Genomic DNA, 19,928 nt, shown 5'->3' on the forward strand with positions numbered 1-19,928 from the left:
TTGAGACCCCACGAGGTGAGATCTTGCATGGAGCCCCGGTCCGAGGGAGATTGACAGTCATGTTTAGCTTCTTCCATTTTCTAATGATTGCTCCAACAGTGGACCTTTTTTCACCAAGCTGCTTGGCAATTTCCCCGTAGCCCTTTCCAGCCTTGTGGAGGTGTAACATGTTGTCTCTAGTGTCTTTGGACAACTCTTTGGTCTTGGCCACGTTAGTAGTTGGATTCTTACTGATTGTATGGGGTGGACAGGTGTCTTTATGCAGCTAACGACCTCAAACAGGTGCATCTAATTTAGGATAATAAATGGAGTGCAGGTGGACATTTTGAAGGCAGACTAACAGGTCTTTGAGAGTCAGAATTCTAGCTGGTAGACAGGTGTTCAAATACTTATTTGCAGCTGTATCATACAAATAAATAGTTAAAAAATCATACATTGTGATTTCTGGATTTTTTTTTTTAGATTAGGTCTCACAGTGGACATGCACCTACGATGACAATTTCAGACCCCTCCATGATTTCTAAGTGGGAGAACTTGCAAAATAGCAGGGAGTTCAAATACTTATTTTCCTCACTGTATGTAGTGACAACCCGCGACAGTCAGAGGGGCCTCCAACTAAATTTTGATTAGGCCCCCGAAGGCCTAGGGCCAACTCTGATTCAAACAGTGAAGAACAAATTCATTTTCTTCTTATAACATTTAAAAGATTTTGATTAATTTTTTGCTTAGATTTTTTCATGAAACAGAAAGCAGAGTGCATTTTGCTCCTGTGTATTTAATAACAAAGATAAAGAAGGGACTTATATTGATATATTGAGTAGAGTTTACAGTTGCCATTAGCAATGTCTATGAAGATTCTCAGTCATCCAGGTCATAGTTATCCAAAGAAGGTTAAAAATCAAGGGCAACTGGACTTGGTTTGCCATTAGCAATGCATTTGCAATACGCCCGTCATGCAAACTGTGTGTGGACTGGTTCCAGCTTAAAGTGACTGATCACTGTGACCGGACTGGGACCGAGCACAGCCTCTGAGGCCAACAGAGGCCAATTTGACTATAGGGGATCCAGTGCCGAAGTTGTTTTTTTTTGCCGAGTTGGACTCCTGGCATCTTGGGGCTGAGTCAACTAAGGGGACCGCTAGCTGCAGGGCTAACCGAGCCAACTAACTACAGATACAGACAGATACAGTTAGCAGCAGTTAGCAGTCTTGCAAAAAGTAAAGCTATATGTTCATCATGCAACTCTGTAAATCACCTTGGTATTAGGGTTGCTACCCGTCCCTTAAAATACGGAATCGTCCCATATTTGAGAACTAAAGAGCACGTCCCGTTTTGAATCAATAGGTGACGCGTTTGTCCAGTTTTTCCAAGTTGTCTTTAATGCAGCATCCCATACAAATAATCCCACCCGCATTCTGTAAATACTTGTCATTTTCTACCTCTGATTGGGCAATACTCTTTGCCATTGTTGGTTTCATTAGGTCAGGTTCAGGGCCAATCGGAGTCAGATAAGGGCAGGTCTCTTGGCAGGGAGTCGAGTTGGAATAATGGCAGATGCAAAAGTAGGCCTACCGACGACGAGAGTGGGAGAACTCAAATAGCCTAATTGAGCCAAATGTCACAATTTGTCGGCCAGTGTTCTGTGTGGTGCACTGTGGCCTGTCAGACCTGTGACAGCATGCCGAGGCAGTGTGATGATTTAATAAAACTCATAATACTCATTTTCTGATTGCTTACATTGGATTTCATATGCTGCCTATTTGTTAAGAAATATTGTTAGAATGTAAATGAATCACATGCCTACATGCTATGGTGTGATTTGTTTTTTAAGGTTGAGGTATACAGACACATCAGCATTCATTTAATAAGAGATAAGAATGAGATATAGGCTGTTTAATACACATTTATGAAAACATAGTGTCAACATGAAGAATATAAACAATTATGTGTTATGCTTAACCAATCTATAGAATTGCATCCTTCAATACTATAGAATGAACAATAGTCTGAATAAAAACTGAAAAAATAAATACATAAATATATTTACTGACCAATCAAACAAATGGTGAAAATTTAGAAATGTTTGTAGATAGATTATTTATGTGTGGTTTCATTGTTTGGATAGTATTACAATGACAAATATTTTAGGCAAAATCTGTGTTCACACCAGTCTTTACAATTACTCATGCAATTTCTCAACAAAAACAGGTGCCCTAACCCAAACTCATTAGGGGGGAGCTTTTTCTGTTCATAGTTTTACTGTAGTAGACAAACAGCTACTCAGTGCTGCATGAGTACTTTACTTCTGACAAGAAAACATTTATAAAAGAAAGTAGGTCTAACGTGCTCCAATACTGCACACAAGGACTACTACTAGTCCACTGATGTTCATGGAAATTTCTTGCACAGCCATTAACGTCTAAACCGCTGGACACAAAAGTGAGTAAGTAAAAATGTCCAAATTGGGCCCAGTTAGCCATTTTCCGTCCCCTGTGTCATGTGACTTGTTAGCGTTACAAGGTCTCAGGTGTGAATGGGGAGCAGGTGTGTTAAATTTGGTGTTATCGCTCTCACACTCCCTCATACTGGTCACTGGAAGTTCAACATGGCACCTCATGGCAAAGAACTCTCTGAGGATCTGAAAAAAAAAAATTGTTGCTCTACATAAAGATGGCTGAGGCTGTAAGAAGATTGCCAAGACCCTGAAACTGAGCTGCAGCACAATGGCCAAGACCGTACAGCGGTTTAACAGGACAGGTTCCACTCAGAACAGGACTCGCCATGGTCGACCAAAGAAGTTGAATGCACATGCTCAAGAGAGATTGTCAATCACCCCAGGCAGCGAGCATACCTGTGTCTGGTTCCTCAGACATATCACTTAAGTAGAAGTTGATGTGTTGCAACATTCATGTTTGATTTGACTGCCAGGCTAATGGCTCTCATGACTTTTCTCAGGACAAGCCGGGGCCCAGTGTGCTGGCAGCAATAATCTGTAATCTGTCAATAATCTGTCTTGAAGGAATTAAAACTGAATCTTCTGAGAAACAGGAAGCATGACCGATTCGGCAAATAGCATCAATTTCTTCTTCTTAATTCATATCTTTAACTCAAACTACCAGTACAGCTGGTCTTATTGAGTGTAACTCAATTTCCCTCATTGAAAAATCCAGAATATTTGAATATGCAGATGTTTTATTTTATTTCAATACTTTACTGGATAAGCTGCCTCCTTTGCATTTTACTGCTGTAAATTTGTAAAGTTGATCTCATTTTAACTCCTTTACAGCCCTGTTTTCAGCTTTAACTATGCTTTCTCCAGCGGTACAGTACTTGTGTAAATGCACATTCCACCACTGCAAAATACCACTCCTACAAAACATTTTTTTCTATTAAAAACAACAGTTGTTAAATGTTGATCATGTTAGAATCGGTCCAACACAGTAAAATCTCTTTAGTTTCTTTTCTCAGAGTTTGAACAGACAGAAACATCAAAAACAGCCACAACATACAGTTTGACATTTTTCATGTTTTATTCAAACGTTTGGACAGAAATGATTCAGCTCTGCAGGAAATGACACGATACAAGTTCATCATCAGTTAGAAACATCAACATACATGAACTTTCAGAGAACTCAAATATCACAGTCAGCAGCAGCAGCAAACACTCAGTGTCCAGTTTATTAGGAACACCTGAAACTAATGCAGTCTGACAGTCCTGCAATAAATCTCCTTCATCAACGTTTAAATGTTCAGATTGTATTCAAAGTAACCTTTGTTGATATACATTGAGTGGACAAAATAATAAAAACACAGTTCAACAGCACCACAAACTACAGCAAACCAATGACCATAAAGTCGAATCAACGCTTGTCTGAACATAACCATTTATGAATTACATTTACTGCAGGACTGTTGTATTAGACTGCATTAGTTTTAGCTAGGTGTACCTAATAAACTGGATACGGAGTGTATACCTAGTTCGGTGTGTAACTGTACCTGACAGACTTTGGCTTTACACCTTAAGAAATAAAACTAAGCAATACAGATTTGTCCCAAATAACAACACGTTCTCACTCCCGACTTGTCGCATATTGATGCTTGGTCAAGGCCCCTTGCCGTCGCCTTTTAACGCCCTGGGTACCCCTTTTGCGTCATTTGTTGACATTTAGGGCTCCGCCGTGAAGTTAGAAACGCTTAGCAATAATAAATATGCATCGTTCGGTTAGACTTTCAAAATAAAACGCTAGCGCTTCGAAACATCATTTTGAAATACCTGAGTAACATAACTTGCCTAAATAAAAATATTTAATGTGGAATTTTTGTTTCACAGGGGACACAAAGCCCAGTGTTCTTGGTCAAAGTCAGGGTCCGGCCCTCCATCCACCCCAATCAATTTCTGTGAAATATCATACCTACCTTTACCATCAAAAACAGATGCTACAGGGCTTCCCTCCCTGCATTGAACTGTGACGGTAAAGGGATCCCCAGTGTATCACAAACTGAGGCAGATGGCTCTTGACAATGCATCCATATGTGATGACTTGGGAGTGAGAACGGGTTGCAAATAATATAATTACATTAAAGAGGTGGTATTATGCTCATTTTCAGGTTCATAATCTTATTTAGGAGTTGTACCAGAACAGGTTTACATGGTTTAATTTTCAAAAAACACCCAATTTTTTTTTCATACTGCACATTGCAGCTCCTCTTTTCAGGCTTCCTTTTAGCTACGGAGTGATGCATCTTGTCTCTAAATGATCTTTGTTGGAAGTTGCACAATCACAGTTCCTAGTTAAGTACTACTAGCCAATCAGAAGCAGAGAAGGGTGGGCCAATGAAAAGCCAGTGTAACACCAAAATGTGTGACCTATCAGATTTTGTGACTAAATCCAGACGACAATGTTTCCTAACCATAACCAAGTACTTTTAGTACCTAAACCTAACTGCAACCGCTTCACATTGTCAACAAAGCCTCTGGCGCTTAACTTTCCATTTGGGTCACAGAATCTGATAGGTCACACATTTTGGTGTTACACCGGTAAATATGGCTTTGGTTCAGCTGTACATGTTGCCGGCCAGCTTGGTTAAAGACTAGTTCAGATGTGTTGTCCGATCATGTCTAAAAGCAAAAGTGTTGTTTAGTTGGTCAGAATTGCAGGTGGAGTGAAAAGTCTGCTGTAAGTCAAGTTTCCATCTAAATGTGGAGCAAATATTACCTCAATATCCAGAAAATTAGCAAAAAGAAAATGCAAAGTAACCAGCATTTCTATTCCCTACTGTTTTGTGAATATTATATTAGTTAAGGGGGTCACTCTGTCTGTGACTCTGCAAGAAGGAAAACCAAGTCATATTCAAGTCCCACCTACATTGATCCTACCCTGGTGTAAATACCAACAAAATTCCTAATTCGTGAGAAGATAAAACATCTGTCAATACTCTAAACATGAGACACAGAATTTTTTGTGTAGTCTGCTCATCATGAACATGGTGATTCAGTATAGTGGAGCTAGGCAGTAGAGAGAGTTGAGCAGAGCCAGAGAGCGCTAACTGTCACAGCTGCTGATCATTGACTAATTATGCTCTCCCTCTAAATGCAGTAGCGTCCTGGACCTCAGATGACTACTACCAGACTGCTGTACAAACACTGGGAAAAGACAGCCGTGTTGGCTGTGGACCGTGTTTTGGAAAACTATTTGTTGGACTGCAATTAAGTCTGTGTGGAGCCAGACAGTGTGGGTGAGCTGGGCCTTAAGAGATGCTGGGAGAAGTGTTTTTTGTTTGCAAATATGTGTGTGTACAACTGCAGTCTTAAATAAAGAGTTGGTGTGGTTACCCCAGTAGCAAGACACCTGTCCTACAAATACATTATCTAAACTCACCTAATTTCATGTGATGTGACCCTTGAAGTGAAGCACAGCTAGAAGAATAACAAAAACAGCAAGAATGCAGCAAAAGTACATCTAGTGGAGGACTCTGTGGGGTAACCAGAGGAGATCCCTGAAACAGATGATAAAAAGTGAATGTAAGTCAGAACGTAGCTGCACATCATAAACAGCAGGTTGAACATCACAGCCGACACAAAGAACATCTAAAGGTGTGCACGCTCCTGAAATCTAGAAGCTAAAACTGTCAGCAGATCCAAACAGCACTGGGATGAGTCTCAGCAGGAACAGTGATGTTAGCATTGATCTTATGGCCAGTCGCCTCCTGCTGGGCTCCACAGCTAAGAGGTTGGTTCTGGTTCTGGTCTCAGTAGTGAGGAGGGTAATGTCGTAGCATCGTCCTCTTTCTGAGACGTGCTGCTCATCAGTAGGAAGAAGGTTTGAATCTCTGTCCTGCCGCCTCTACTTCAGCCTGTTTACATGTGACTGTTGCTAAACTCCTGCTGTGCTGAGATCTGCAAACGTGCGAGGCGATCTGTCTACAGCCGAGCTTCTCTGCACCCTGAGCCGAGGCCACCGTGGACTCTGGATTACGGCTCAGAACCACATCTGGATTTTATCACAGCTGCTGTTACAGCGAATATTGATTCAGTAAAGAGTCTGAGTACTTCTTCCAGCACTGACTGCTGCCAGCGATGTCCAGATTTAAATCATGATGTGCTTCTTGGTGGAGGGTCGGCGGTAAACAGTTACTGGGTCACAATGGGAGCGGAGCGACACAGTCTGGATTTATGCAGCACAAGTCTCTGGAAGCTCCAACTCTTAAAGCTAATAGACTTTAACTCTTTAATAAAAGGCTGCAAAGAATATTTAGAGATTCTTGAAACATGTTTAAGAGTAAAATAAATCATGTTGTTGTGAAAATACATGTCTGGTTATGATTTCTGAATTTGAATTAATTAATTGAGAAGAACTCTTATCATCTTCTGCTGCTTTAATAGTCAGAATTACAACAATTATAAAAAGATAATTAATGTTTGAAACTTGGAGCAACAACATGAATAAAAACCAATAATGTATTTTACAATTGGTACTAATTACAAGTTTACATTGTTCAGTAAAAATGCACTTCCAAAGCCTGTATCTGCCTCCATGGTGTCAAATTATTACCAGAAACTATCATTGTTTATATTTAATGTTAAAGTCTGATCCTAGTTTTTAGTTTCACTTCAATTTGTAGTTAAAATATAATAATAAAATTATCAATGACTAAAATCTTCTCTAAATCTGAGTGTCCTCATATTGTTTGTGATTCATGTTTGACTGGCTGCTATAACTCTGCAGTTTCCCATTAGGATCAATTAAATTTGTCTCTATCTAATCTATTTATCTAATCACAGCTAATAAATTCTTTAGAGAGCCTCGGTGTGTTTTGGTGTTACATGTGGCTCAATGATTCTTCAAGTTCAGAACCTTTTTCAGACTTTAGTCTCTAAACCTCTAAATGGGGTGGTGATGGTATATATAGTGGATAAGACACATGCCTTTGATGTGAGAGACTCGGGTTCAATTCCCCACTGTGACCCATCCACCATTGTGTCCCTGAGTAAGACACTTAATCCCTAGTTGCTCCAGAAGCGTGCGACCTCTGACATGTGTAGCAATTGTAAGTTGCTTTGGATAAAATCATCAGCTAAATGAGTAAAAAAAGTAAATCTCCCTCGTGAGTTGTTTTCATGTTGATCCTCAGGATCAGGCTGCAGCAGCCATTTTGAGTGAAGTTTACTAAATTCTTGTGTTCCTGTGTTTGATCAGACTGATCTCAGAGTTTCTTTCTGTTATTTCCCTGCAGACCCTCTCATTCTTCCTCTCATCTCTGTAGATTCATGAAGTCTCAGAGTCTCAGTATAAGTGTGAAGCTTTCACTCAGTTTGAAACTTTTTACACTTCTGCTGACATCTTCGTCCCAACCTGCTTTGAGTTCAGTCTGAACACATGTAAACATGTTTTAAAAAACAAACAACACATGAACAGTTAAAATTAAACTTGGAGGAATCTCACCATGGATATATACGTGAGTCTCGGCATAAATCTGATGTTTGATCTCCTCCTGTGTGGCTACACAGCGATAGCGGTCGGTCTTCATCACAGTAGTTTGGAGGGTGATGTAGAAGCTGCCTCCTCTTTCTGAGACCTGTGGCTCCTCACCAGGAAATTTGTTTCCAGCACTGTCCTGCCACTCTACTGTAGGTTTTGGAAAAGCACCTCGAACTTCACACTGCAGCAGGGCCCAGTCCTTCGTTTGACGGAGCGTGATCACATATGGCTTTGGAGCTGCACCTGCTGCACATTTCAGATGATACACATGATATTTCAAACATTTCTAATTTCTACCAAAAGTTTGGAAACCAATTACAGATGCAAACACTGTTACTGACTCATATCATGACAGAAGCTGAGATCCAGTGAAGACGTTTGGACAAACTGAATATTTACATTTGTTGAGTTGAAAAAATTATCTTGAAACGACGTCACATGAAATCTGTTGTTTGATATATTGACAATATTTTCTGTTGCACTAAAGTAATATAAACATGTGCAGTGTTTCCCCTAGGATGGAGTTGTAGCAGCGGAGGTGAAGCAAAAAAAACATTTGTGTCTGAATATGTCTGAATATAAAACCCCAAAAAAACATGTCTCAGCAGCAGTGCTGTTGTGTCCATGAGCAAGTGATTCACATCAGAATAGTTTAAAATTTCAGTGTTTTCCCATAGTCTTAGATGCCCATATTTGGTGGTGATTGCGGGGAGAAGGGGTAAATTTTACTTTTAACAATGACAAATATGCAATTTCACATCATTTGGAACCATTATTTTAACCATATCTGTGAACAAAGAGTTGGAAAAGCTTGAGCAGATAATAAATAGCAACCAGAAAGCATAAGGACTAAACTTTAGTTTTAGTTTCCATCCTCTCTCCACAGTGATTTTACCTTCATGGCACAGCACCCAAGCCTTTTGGGCCTCACCTCCTAAGCCTTATAATGGCAGGGAAACCCTGTAAAATGACCTCATAAAAATCATCAGCTTTAGACATTTATCTGTAAAAATTAATATGAAAAAATAGGCAACATGACAAACACCTCCGTTAATTACCAAGCATTTCATTTACACAATAAAATCCAAAAGAAATGTTTCCTCATTAACTTAAAAGGAACGTCTCGGGTTATGTAACCCTTGTTCCCCGAGAAGGGGAACGAGACACTGCGTCGGTGACGACACTATGGGAACGCCTCTGGGCGTGGCAGGGCTGAAATTATGAATGAAACTACTCCAATCCTATTGCCGTTGCTAGAACGGTAGCGTGTGATGGCTTAACTGGAGGTGTATTTAAGCAAGCTGGCACACCGGACACATTAGCTCTTGCTATGAAGCAAGGCACTCCAGGCGGGGCGAGGTGTGGCGGACCGACGGAGTGTCTCGTTCCCCTTCTCGGGGAACAAGGGTTACATAACCCGAGACGTTCCCCTTCGAGGATACCCTCTACTCCACGCCGAAGCCTCCGCCTGCCCCCCCAGCGTGCAGTAACCTTAGGCACGACTAAGAGGAGAGCGCACGGGTGCCGGGTGCAGAAGGAAGGTCCAGACTGTAAAACCGGATGAAAGTGTGAGGAGTGGCCCAGCCAGCTGCCTCACACAAATCCTGGAGCGAAGCCCCTACGAGCCATGCCTCAAGTAGAGTGAGCCCTTACGGCCATAGGTGAAGGTAACCGGTGCACCTGACAGGCCAGGGAAATAGTCTGAACAATCCAGTTGCTGATCGTGTGTTTAGAAGCGGGGAACCCAGCCTTGGGGGACCCGAAACACACCAGCAACTGGTCTGCTTTCCTCTACCGGGAGGACCTCAGAGTGTAAATACTCTGTGCTCTGACAGGGAAGAGCAAATTAAGTCTCCCGTCCTCCGCCGTCACATGAGGTGGGTGATGAAACGCCTGCAGCAACGTAGGCCCTGCCAACCTGGATGGAACCTTAGGGACATAGCCCGGACAGGGGTGCAGGATGGCTCTGACCCTCCCCGGGGCAAACTCCAGGCATTGTGGAGACACCGTAAGTGCCTGCCTCCTCAGAGACGTGATAGCGAGGAGAAAGGCCATCTTAAGGGTCAGGTGCTTGGCCTCAGCCGACTCCAGGGGTTCGAAGGGGGCCTCAGCTCACGCTTCAAGAACCACCGCCAGGTCCCAGGTCGAAAGCCTGGACCGAGTCACGGGTCTCATCCTCCGGGCTCCATGGAGGAAGCGCACGACCAGTGGAAGCCTCCCCAGAGGCCCATCCCTCAGAGGGGTGTGGAACGCCGCCACGGCAGCCACATATACCTTGAGTGTGGATGGGGAAAGGCCAGCAGAGAAACGGTCCTGGAGGAACTCCAGTACCATAGTCACCAGGCAGGTAACTGGGTCCACCGCTCGTTCTCTGCACCAGACGGCAAACACATTCCACTTTAGGCCATACATCTTTCTCATGGATGGGCCTCTGGAGCTGAGCAGCGTCCCGACTGTTCCTGCCATGAGGCCCGCCTCCAGGAATTGGGCCCCCTCAGGGGCCAGACCCACAGTCTCCATAGGGCGGGGCAAGGGTGAAAGACCTGGCCCTGCGCCTGAGACAGCAGATCCTTCCTCAGAGGGACCTGCCATGGCGGGCCCTCGAGGAGTGTCCGAGAACTACACTCGGGGTGGCCAAAACGGGGCTACCAGCAGTAGACTGACACCGTCCAGACGGACCCGCTCCGGAACCCCCGGGAGTGGAGTGACTGGAGGAAAGGCATACAGGCGCAGCCTTGGCCATGTCTGCACCATGGCCTCCAGCCCTATCGGGGATGGGGGCGTGAGGGAGAACCACAGGGGACAGTGCGTAGTCTTTTGAGATGCAAACAAGTCCACGTCTATGGGGCCGAACCTTTTGCATAATAGCTCCATCACCTGGGGGCAATTTATGCGCCAAGAGAAATGATGCTCCTGCCAGGAGCCTCTCGCAAAGCGGCCGTCCATGACCGCGCCCCACCCCGCGAGTGAGGCGTCTGTCGAAGTAATTGTCCTGCGACATGACGCTCCCAGCACGGGACCCTGGGACAGGAACCAAGGCTTCCTCCATACTGACAGGGAACGAAGGCAACTGCTCGTAACCCGTATCAGACGGAACGGATTTCCCCTCGGGGAGAATTCCTTGGATTTTAACCACCACTGCAGGGCTCTCATGTGCAGCAGGCTAGACGGGATTACGCTGGACGCTGCCGCCATGAGACCCAGCACCCTCTGAAAGTGTTTCACAGTGATGGTGCGGCCTAGCTTCACTCTGGTCACCAAGGACAAAATGGACCCGACGCGTGCAGGTGACAGGTGGGCCCGCATCGTCGTCGAGTTCCACACCACCCCTAGTCCGTTGGGCGGGCGTCAGCACGCTCTTCTTCGCGTTGAGATCTAAAATCGGACGCAATGTCCTTCTTGGGAACTATGAAGTACCGGCTGTAGAACCCGGACTCCCTTACTGGCGGGGAAATGAGTTCTATGGCCCCTTTCTCCAGCAGAGAGCGAACTTCTTGTCCCAACACCTGGCTCTGCCCCGCGTGCACCGCAGTCCAGACCACCCCGTTGAACTTCTGCGGGGGGTGGACCCGGAACTGCAGCCTGTAGCCATCCACTACAGTGCGCAATATACCATGTGAGCCCCTCGGGGCTGGTGGCCGTTGTTATGCGTAGGTCCCCGGTGGCACCCTGAAGTGGAGGACCGCCAGGGAAAACTCGCCGGCGACCCACGGTGTGTGAGCCCGATCGTTTTCCAGCTGCAACCCATCGAGGCGGGCAGACTGGTGAGAGCTCGCTGGCGATTAGCGTGTCCCGAGCGCCAAGACAGCGGGAAAAACAGCGCCTGTTGCCTGAGCCGCCACCAGGAGACCTCGGTCAGCCTCTCGGGAGGCTGTGGGCGAGAGCGCCGCCTCGCGTCCCGGGTTTGTTGAGGGGGACTACGAGAAGCGATGCTTCGCTTGTGGCTCCGGCAGTAGGAGCTAGACAAGGGCTGAGCTCGTCTCTCGTCAGCCATCGCCGTCCTGGACCCAGACTGGCGGGGGAGATATTGCTCAAACGCCTCTCCCTGCGTCCTAGTAGGAGAGAGGGGCACATCCAGGAGAAAAGCCTTCTCCTTCCCCTGGATGCCCGAGAGGTTGAGCCACAGATGGTGCTCCGTAGCCACCAATGCTGCCATGGAGCAGCCAATGCTTGGTAACACGGAGCGTTAAAAAACCGACTGTTCAGGTGTACCTAATAAAGTGGCCACCAAAGGTCATAAGGAGTATTACTCTTAGCCTGTTAAAACAACTATATAACGCCTGTAAATACAATGCAGGGTGTCAAAGTAAACAGAAGCTCAAAGCACCAACCACATTTTTGATATTTGTTAGGGCAGGATGTATGCTGTACATTTGTAAAACTCAGACCTCTTGCTACGTTTGAACCTCCCATTCAGACGAAAACAGTGAATCAGAAGACCTAAAACTGAGAAAGTTGAAAACACTGCCGACCCCGTAGTTCTTTTAAGTCTGTGTAGGCCTACTCCGGATAATGGTAGCGTTTTAGTAGGGACAGGCAAAAACGGAGGACTTTAAAAACGATGATGCAGACACTCTAAAATACACACAAAAATATTTTGTACTGTGTAAATAACACTTAGGCCTAAACTGTGCATGTAGTCATATTTACTTTTCAACAGCGTCCAGTAGGCCTGGGATGTTTTCCTGAAGTTGAAGCACCCCTATAAATGGTCTAAAATCGCACCTGCAATCTGCTAAAATACAATACTTGACTGAGAAAATAGAAAGTCATTCACAAAGTTCTGAACACCCGTAGGACAATATTCAGACAGTGTTTTACAATCATGTAGTTTTCTGACTCTGAAGATTGTCACGGCTTTGGATCTGAATTTCAAATGTGAGAAATCAAGAGAGAGAACAGAGGGAGGAGCAACTATTTCTGCTTCTATTAAATTTATTATTTTTATTCTCAACTCTTTTTTGTCAGCAAATCAGTAACTCTCTGGTGCGACAAGTGTTTATATTTGATCAGAAATATCAGTGATGTGTCGCTACAGTTAAGAAGTGTTGACAGTTTGACATGAGGAACAGTTTCTGTGCCGGAGACGCCCTGAACTTCTGCTGCCATATAACGGAAACCTCAGCAAACTGCGCAGCTCTGTTATACAATTGTAATTAATCAGAAGGATGCTGTGATTAATTAGGCTACATTAATCACATGGTATATTGATCTGTGCTAATTATCAGGACATTGATTATCATCCATCCATTGTCAACCGTTAATCCTGTGTAACTTTCAGGGTCGCGGGGAACATTGATTATCAGTCTAAGTAGCCTAATTAATTTTCTTACCTTGTTCATCAGCAAACATTGTTTCAGACCGAGCCATCAGACAGAGACACACGAGAGGAAGAAGCTTCATGTTTGTCACCTGAATTTTAAACTTCACTTTTAACTTCACTGTAACGCCACTAACGGACATGTAACGACTTCAGGCTGCGTCAGTGCAAAACACTTTCGGTTTCGCAGCTTCCGGAACACCTCCGGCTTGAAAAGCGTTATATCGACTACTATTATACAATACATCTATAATTATGACTTAACTCGTGAAATCGAAAACTGCACTTGTTTATATATATTATCACACATTATTTTTTTCTGCGTGGTTTATGTTTTTTTCTTATTTTTCCTTATGTTTCATACATATGGTGCTAGTAAAACTTCTGAACCAAATTAATAGATTTTAATACAACGTGCTGTAGATGTTCATAAAACACAAAACAGGCCTAATAAATGAAAATGTCTGTCCAGCATTATCTGCATTTACTTTTTCCAAGTCTATAATTATCGGGCACTATCACCTCAAGTAAGCCTTATACCAAATATATTATCAATATTATTGTAATATATAATAATATTAATTAATAAGTCCTTCATTCATGTGTAATGAATTGTCGGTGATGTGTTTCCTGTCATTGAGTCTCGAGCAGCTTGCAGATCAGTTACATCTTCATTTAAAGCTTTTTCATAGTAAGCTAAACCAGCATTTAGTGTAATCTCCAACAAAAGCATATTATAGGTTATTACAGGCTACTCTGTGATATCCAGGTCACTTGTTGGTGCGATCATTGTGCAGTCTCTCTCATTGTGGACCATCTGTTGTCCCTTATTTTCAGCATGACTTACATATAGGCTATAAATCACAGTGTGGTTCTAGAAATAAACAATAATAAACTACTAATCTTTGTATCTTAGTGTTGACTTAAATGTGATAAAGTGTTTATTTTCAGGGTTTAATAAGAATTTTCAGGGTGCCTATAGGACTCCACCAAAATATCTGCTGTCAGGTAAGCCAAATCAAAATACTATCTGACCAAATTATAAACTCTCATTTTAATCCTGAAAGATTTTGTAAGGCTGTAACTTCCATCAAAATATGTAATATCATATGTGTGCCTAATTATGTCTGATGAGTAGCTAATCTCTGAATAACAAAGCTGTTGAGGTGCAGCTTATTAGTGATAACGTGCCCCCTGCTGGTTATAGCCCTACATTAAAATAAATTGCTCAAATATAAAAGTTTTGAGAGATACTCATTACAATTGTCTGGCCTGTATCATAAAGGAAAAACAAAAACACAAATGACACCTGAATATGGAAAATAAGGAGCTTCAACAGAAAATCCGTCTGGGAAACGAGAGGGTTTGGCTAAGCAAGAGAAATATGTGGTACAGGCTATGTGAAAGGAGTTAACATTAGGATATGGGGCTCTATTTGTTGTTGTTAAGCAGGATAAAAAAGCGTAACACGAACTGAAGTTGGATATTCGTTCTTATTTAAATTTCATTTTATTAGCCTACACTTCCTTAAATGTGAGGGGTTTTAAATATTTGGTTAAATATTATAAAAAAAACTACAAGAAACTAACAAGTTTGATAGTTAGTTTCGAAACCAGCAGAGCTGCTGGTGTTGCATTTGTTTCAACAGGACTGGAGGGTATATTATCACACACAGGGCAGACAGGGAAGATCACTGGTTAATGGCGTGGTTTTAAAAGTTGATCATGATTTTTCTTATGTTAATTAATGTGTATGGTAATAGAACTACATCCCCAAACAAACACATGCTGGAAGATATCACTGAGGTAGTATCAGAGCCCTTTAACGTCGTTTTTTGGACGCATTTTCATGTTTTATTCAAACGTTTGGACAGAAATGATTCAGCTCTGCAGGAAATGACACGATACAAGTTCATCATCAGTTAGAAACATCAACATACATGAACTTTCAGAGAACTCAAATATCACAGTCAGCAAACACTCAGTGTCCAGTTTATTAGGAACACCTGAAACTAATGCAGTCTGACAGTCCTGCAATAAATCTCCTTCATCAAGGTTTTAATGTTCAGTTTGTGTTCAAACTGTTTCAGAGACGAGTTTATGTGATTCAGCCTGCACTCACTGATATACATGGGGTGGACAAAATAACAGAAACACCTGTCAGTATCAGGCAAAACAGTTCAACAGTACAACAAACTAAAGCCTCCAAAATGACCATGAAGTTAAATCAACAATCAATTTATTGCAGGACTGCGGTACACTCAAAAAAATATTTTGTTGGACTTACTTAATCCAGTTATGTCAACAATTTCCACCTAACTGAGTTGTGTTAGATTTAATTAAATAGTTTTATTAAGATGTCCATAACTGACTTATGTGCAACCAACATAAATGTTTTAGGCAATTCTAACATTATCTGGTCAACTTGGATTTAATTAATAGGTCAGTGTCCAGCTAACTACACTGATGCCCATAAATTCAACAAAATGCTGTTTCTTTGGCTTTACTTAACTGTGATGATTAATGCTAACATAAAGACATTTCATTATACTGAATTAACTCACTTATGTAAATCTAACTTAACTGTTGGACATCCAATACTCAACTGCATTTAGTAATACCAACTAAACTGTACTTTGTTCAATGCTAGTCATTTTAAATGGACTTACTAAACCTGATTATGTCAACAATTTCCACACAGTGTAGTTGAGTAAATACAAATGAAACTACTTTGGTTCAGTGAAGAAGTTCATTTATTACCAATGAAACACATTATACTGTAGCACCACCAACCTGGTCAGCTGCCTGAGTTCAAAATAACAGATACCTATAAAGACTGATTTGTATCACCATATCAACCAACATTTTCCATCTTCTTCTTACATAAGAGGGCTACCTCTGAGGCTGGTGATTTTCTATGTTCTTCATATTGTCAACAAATTCTATCAAAAAAAACCAACAACAATGGGATTATATGGCACAAGGGAATAAGACATATCAGGCTTTAACAACTTAAAGAATCTACTTGTTAAATGATACATTCATTGTTGCTTTTAGTCTTTCAAAGGACTTATCTATAATTTGAAAATTATAGAAAATTGCCAGCCTTACCTTTCAACTCTATCATAACCATTAGCTTAATTGTCACAAATGTTTAAAATCCCGACTTGTTTGGTAAATGGTACACATTTCATTAACACTCCTAGTGTAGCGATTAAATCAGTTCATGACTCCTAAACCTAGATTAACTTAATTTTTACTGTTTTAGTTGTAGTATAATAGATTTGACTGACATTTTTGCAATGAAGAGCTATTCTAATTAGCATAACCAGAAGAACCTTCTATATTTAAACGGAAAATCAATGTTATGCCATGTAGGAAATGCTCCTACAGTGTAAAGAGTTTTGTTAAATTGACAATACAAAATAGAATACAGAAAAATTCCAAAAGTGCACCATCTTTAGCATGGGAATGGACATTTTCAAGAACAGCACTACTTGTTGAAATCAACATGTCATGCTAAGTATATTACAAAGATCAACTTAAAATTTGAACATTCATTTGGTGCCTGTCTACACGCTCACACAGTCTATCGCCGTGTGTAATTCATTTGGTTTCTCTCACCCTCATACAGTATTCATACCACAACACTCAATACATCTTATTGCCAACTCATTCACATTGATCTCTCTTTCAGTCTCCCTATTTCAAACTGTTGTTCTCCCCTTCTCTAACAAAAATAAAATGCAACTGCTCTTGTAGTGCAGTAGCTCAGTCTAATACTGAGGGCTACTGAGGTGATTTAGCCCAGGAGTGCCCTGGCTGACGCGCTTTTCCTTTGTCTTTGTGTTACCGTACTGTATTGTTTAAGAATCTCCAGACTATTTCGTGTTGCTGATTAATAAGTTTATTTGTTTTACCGTGCAGAGTAGAATGTCCATTTAACCTATCCAGTTTCAACGGCAAAACCATATACATACAATCAACTGTCAAACAAAAGGTCTCCGCACCAATGCGCCACAGTGGTCAAAAACCCTTTGCCCTTCAAGGTCAAATCACCTGCCCCCAACAGTTTGGATGCTACCTATATAACCTTGACCCCAGGTAATATTGGAGCGACACCCAATTTATAAACAAAAAACAACACCCAATATCAAAATGCACAAAACACCACATTTGGCTCCTACACACCGGCCACTAATTGTTAATGACCAGCAGCCATTACAATTCAAACAAAAACAAAAGAGCCAAAATGTTACAATCCATCAAAGTACGGTCAAGCCCAGCATGAATAAATTTATATTCCATGCAGCAAACAGAGCTTTGTCACTGGCCTTTCAATGATGTTAGTTTTAGTCTGTAATCTTACAGACCGCACAAGCCCATGTTTGTCTGGAAAAACCTCCAGAACCTTGCCGAGTGGCCAAGAGCCACGAGGAGCTGAAGAATGCATTATTACCACAATGTCTCCAGCAATCAAACTCCTCTTCTTTTGATTCCACTTTTGCCTCTCTTGAAGCAATGGTAAGTACTCTCGCATCCATCTCTTCCAAAAAAGATCCGAGAGGTACTGTACCTGTCTTCAACGTTTTCTCCCATATTGGTCGTTGGCTGGTTTACCCTTCAGAAGAAGAAGATGGTTAAGTAAGAGGTTCCAGGTCACTGGGATTATCCGAGAGCTTAGTAATAGGCTGATCATTCAAAATGGCCTCCACCTCACAGAACACTGTATCGCTTACAAGTCGATTGTCCCTTCTTTACTTCAACTGGTCCAAAGTAATCTACTCCCGTGTTGGTACATGGCGGAAGATCAGGAAGGATTCTCACCTTTGGGAGGTCTGCCATTTTTTGTTCCACTGCTCTTCCATTGTAACGTCATTCAGCAATAATCTTCCTAACTGCTGCATTGGCCTTGGTAATCCAAAACATCTTCCTCACTTTAGACAGTGTATGAGTCCGTCCACCATGGCCCAGAGTCTGATGTATATGCTTAAGAATAAGCATGGAAACATGCTGATCCTTAGCGAGAATGAGGGGATGTTTGACTTCCTCAGGCATCGCTCCTCTGTTCAACCTTCCTCCAACTCTTAAGAGTCCCTCCTCCACCATTGGATCCAGTCTATATATGGGACTCTGTCTACTCACTGCTGCCTTCCCAGATAGAAATCTCCTCCTTGAATCTCTGTTGTTGACAATAGCGATTGATGGCAATCTCTGCTTCTAATTGATCTTCCAGTGTCAGGATTCCACTCCTAGATATCACTGTGCCCCGTTGTCCTTCAGCGTTATTCAACCTGTCCTGACTGGTTTCCTCTGGATGGTCAGCCACAGCAGCCTCCAACTGCTTCCTCTGGTGATCTTTTGCTAACAAAATGACTTTTAACCGGAGGAACCAAGCAACTGCTGTCTTCAGCCTCCTCCAGTCAGAAAAGTAGGCAATGAGCTGGTCAGTAGGACTAGACACGGCACACGCTTTGATGGCATTTGCTGTAGTCTCTTTCCTCACCTCTGGGTCATTGAGAGTGTCCTCCAGCCCACTTGATGTAATACCTACAAAATTTTTACTGATAGTAATAGATTCTGTTGGGCCCCATTTGATCTCTGTTTTCAACAGCTCCCTATCTACTGGTTGTGTCCCTGATTATTTTAAAACGGCTTGCGTGAACCCACTTTTAAAGAAACCTGGTTTAGATCCCTCCCTCCCACATAATTTTAGACCGAGGCACTGGGTGGGGATCTCTGGTACTGCCCTAGAATGGTTTTCATCCTACCTGTCAAATAGGAAGTTTTGTGTGTCTGTAAACAACTGTCTCCTCATTCTGTCCAGTTATATATGGTGTGCCTCAGGGGTTGGTCTTAGGACCCATTTTGTTTTCCTTGTATCTTCTTCCCCTTGGACATATTATCCATAAACATAGCATTTTTTTTTCATATTTATGCTGATGACACACAAATATACTTGCCCGTCAGATCCACAGACCCTGGAATGCTGAGTTCACTTAATAACTGCCTTTGTGAAGTTAAAAAATGGATGTCAAATAATTTCCTCCAGCTGAACTCAGAAAAAACAGAAATCCTGGTCATCGGGTCTCAGCAGATGGCAAAACAAATACTGCCATCTGCTGGTTCCCTAGTAAATCACATTAAGCCTGTGGCAAAGAACCTCTGTGTTTGGTTTGATAGTAATTTAAATTTCGAGCAGCACTCCTCAAAGCTTGTTCAATCATGTTTTTATCAACTTAGAAATATAGCTAAAATTCGATCTATGTTAACATAAAGGACACCGAGACCATTTTACACGCCTTCATCTCATCACGCCTGGATTATTGCAACAGCCTTTTCACCTGTTTAACCCAAAAATCTATTGATCGACTCCAGACTGTCCAGAACTCAGCTGCCAGGCTTTTAACCAGAACAAAGAAATATGACCACATTACTCCTATTTTAGCTTCATTACACTGGCTCCCAGTATGTTTTAGAATTGACTTTAAGATTCTATTGATCACTTTTAAAGCTCTTCATGGCCTCTCGCCTTGTTATATTTCTGACCTTTTAGTCCCATACGCACCAGCACGTACCTTGAGATCCTCGGGCAGAGGTCTGTTGTCTGTTCCAGAGTCTCGACTGAAAA

General features: G+C 42.2%; 2 protein-coding genes across 6 annotated transcripts in view; both read right to left on the minus strand.

Moving 5' to 3' along the window:
* The window catches only part of LOC123987298, a 23,596-nt gene extending 10,153 nt beyond the window's left edge, over window positions 1-13,443 (minus strand). For 3 of the 4 annotated variants that reach the window (XM_046076053.1, XM_046076054.1, XM_046076051.1), the window contains exons 1-2: window positions 13,312-13,443; window positions 7,943-8,224 (exon numbers count right to left, since the gene is read on the minus strand). In XM_046076053.1, the coding sequence (XP_045932009.1) occupies window positions 7,943-8,224; window positions 13,312-13,441 (412 nt within the window). In that variant the 5' untranslated portion in view covers window positions 13,442-13,443. The remainder of the gene's footprint in view (window positions 1-7,942; window positions 8,225-13,311) is intronic. The other variant, XM_046076052.1, reaches the window with a different exon arrangement.
* Window positions 1-19,928, minus strand: part of LOC123987296 (butyrophilin-like protein 1) — a 208,732-nt gene that overhangs the window by 87,093 nt on the left and 101,711 nt on the right. The window lies entirely within an intron of this gene.

The sequence above is a fragment of the Micropterus dolomieu genome, linkage group LG18 (assembly GCF_021292245.1).
Source record: "Micropterus dolomieu isolate WLL.071019.BEF.003 ecotype Adirondacks linkage group LG18, ASM2129224v1, whole genome shotgun sequence".
NCBI lineage: Eukaryota > Metazoa > Chordata > Actinopteri > Centrarchiformes > Centrarchidae > Micropterus > Micropterus dolomieu.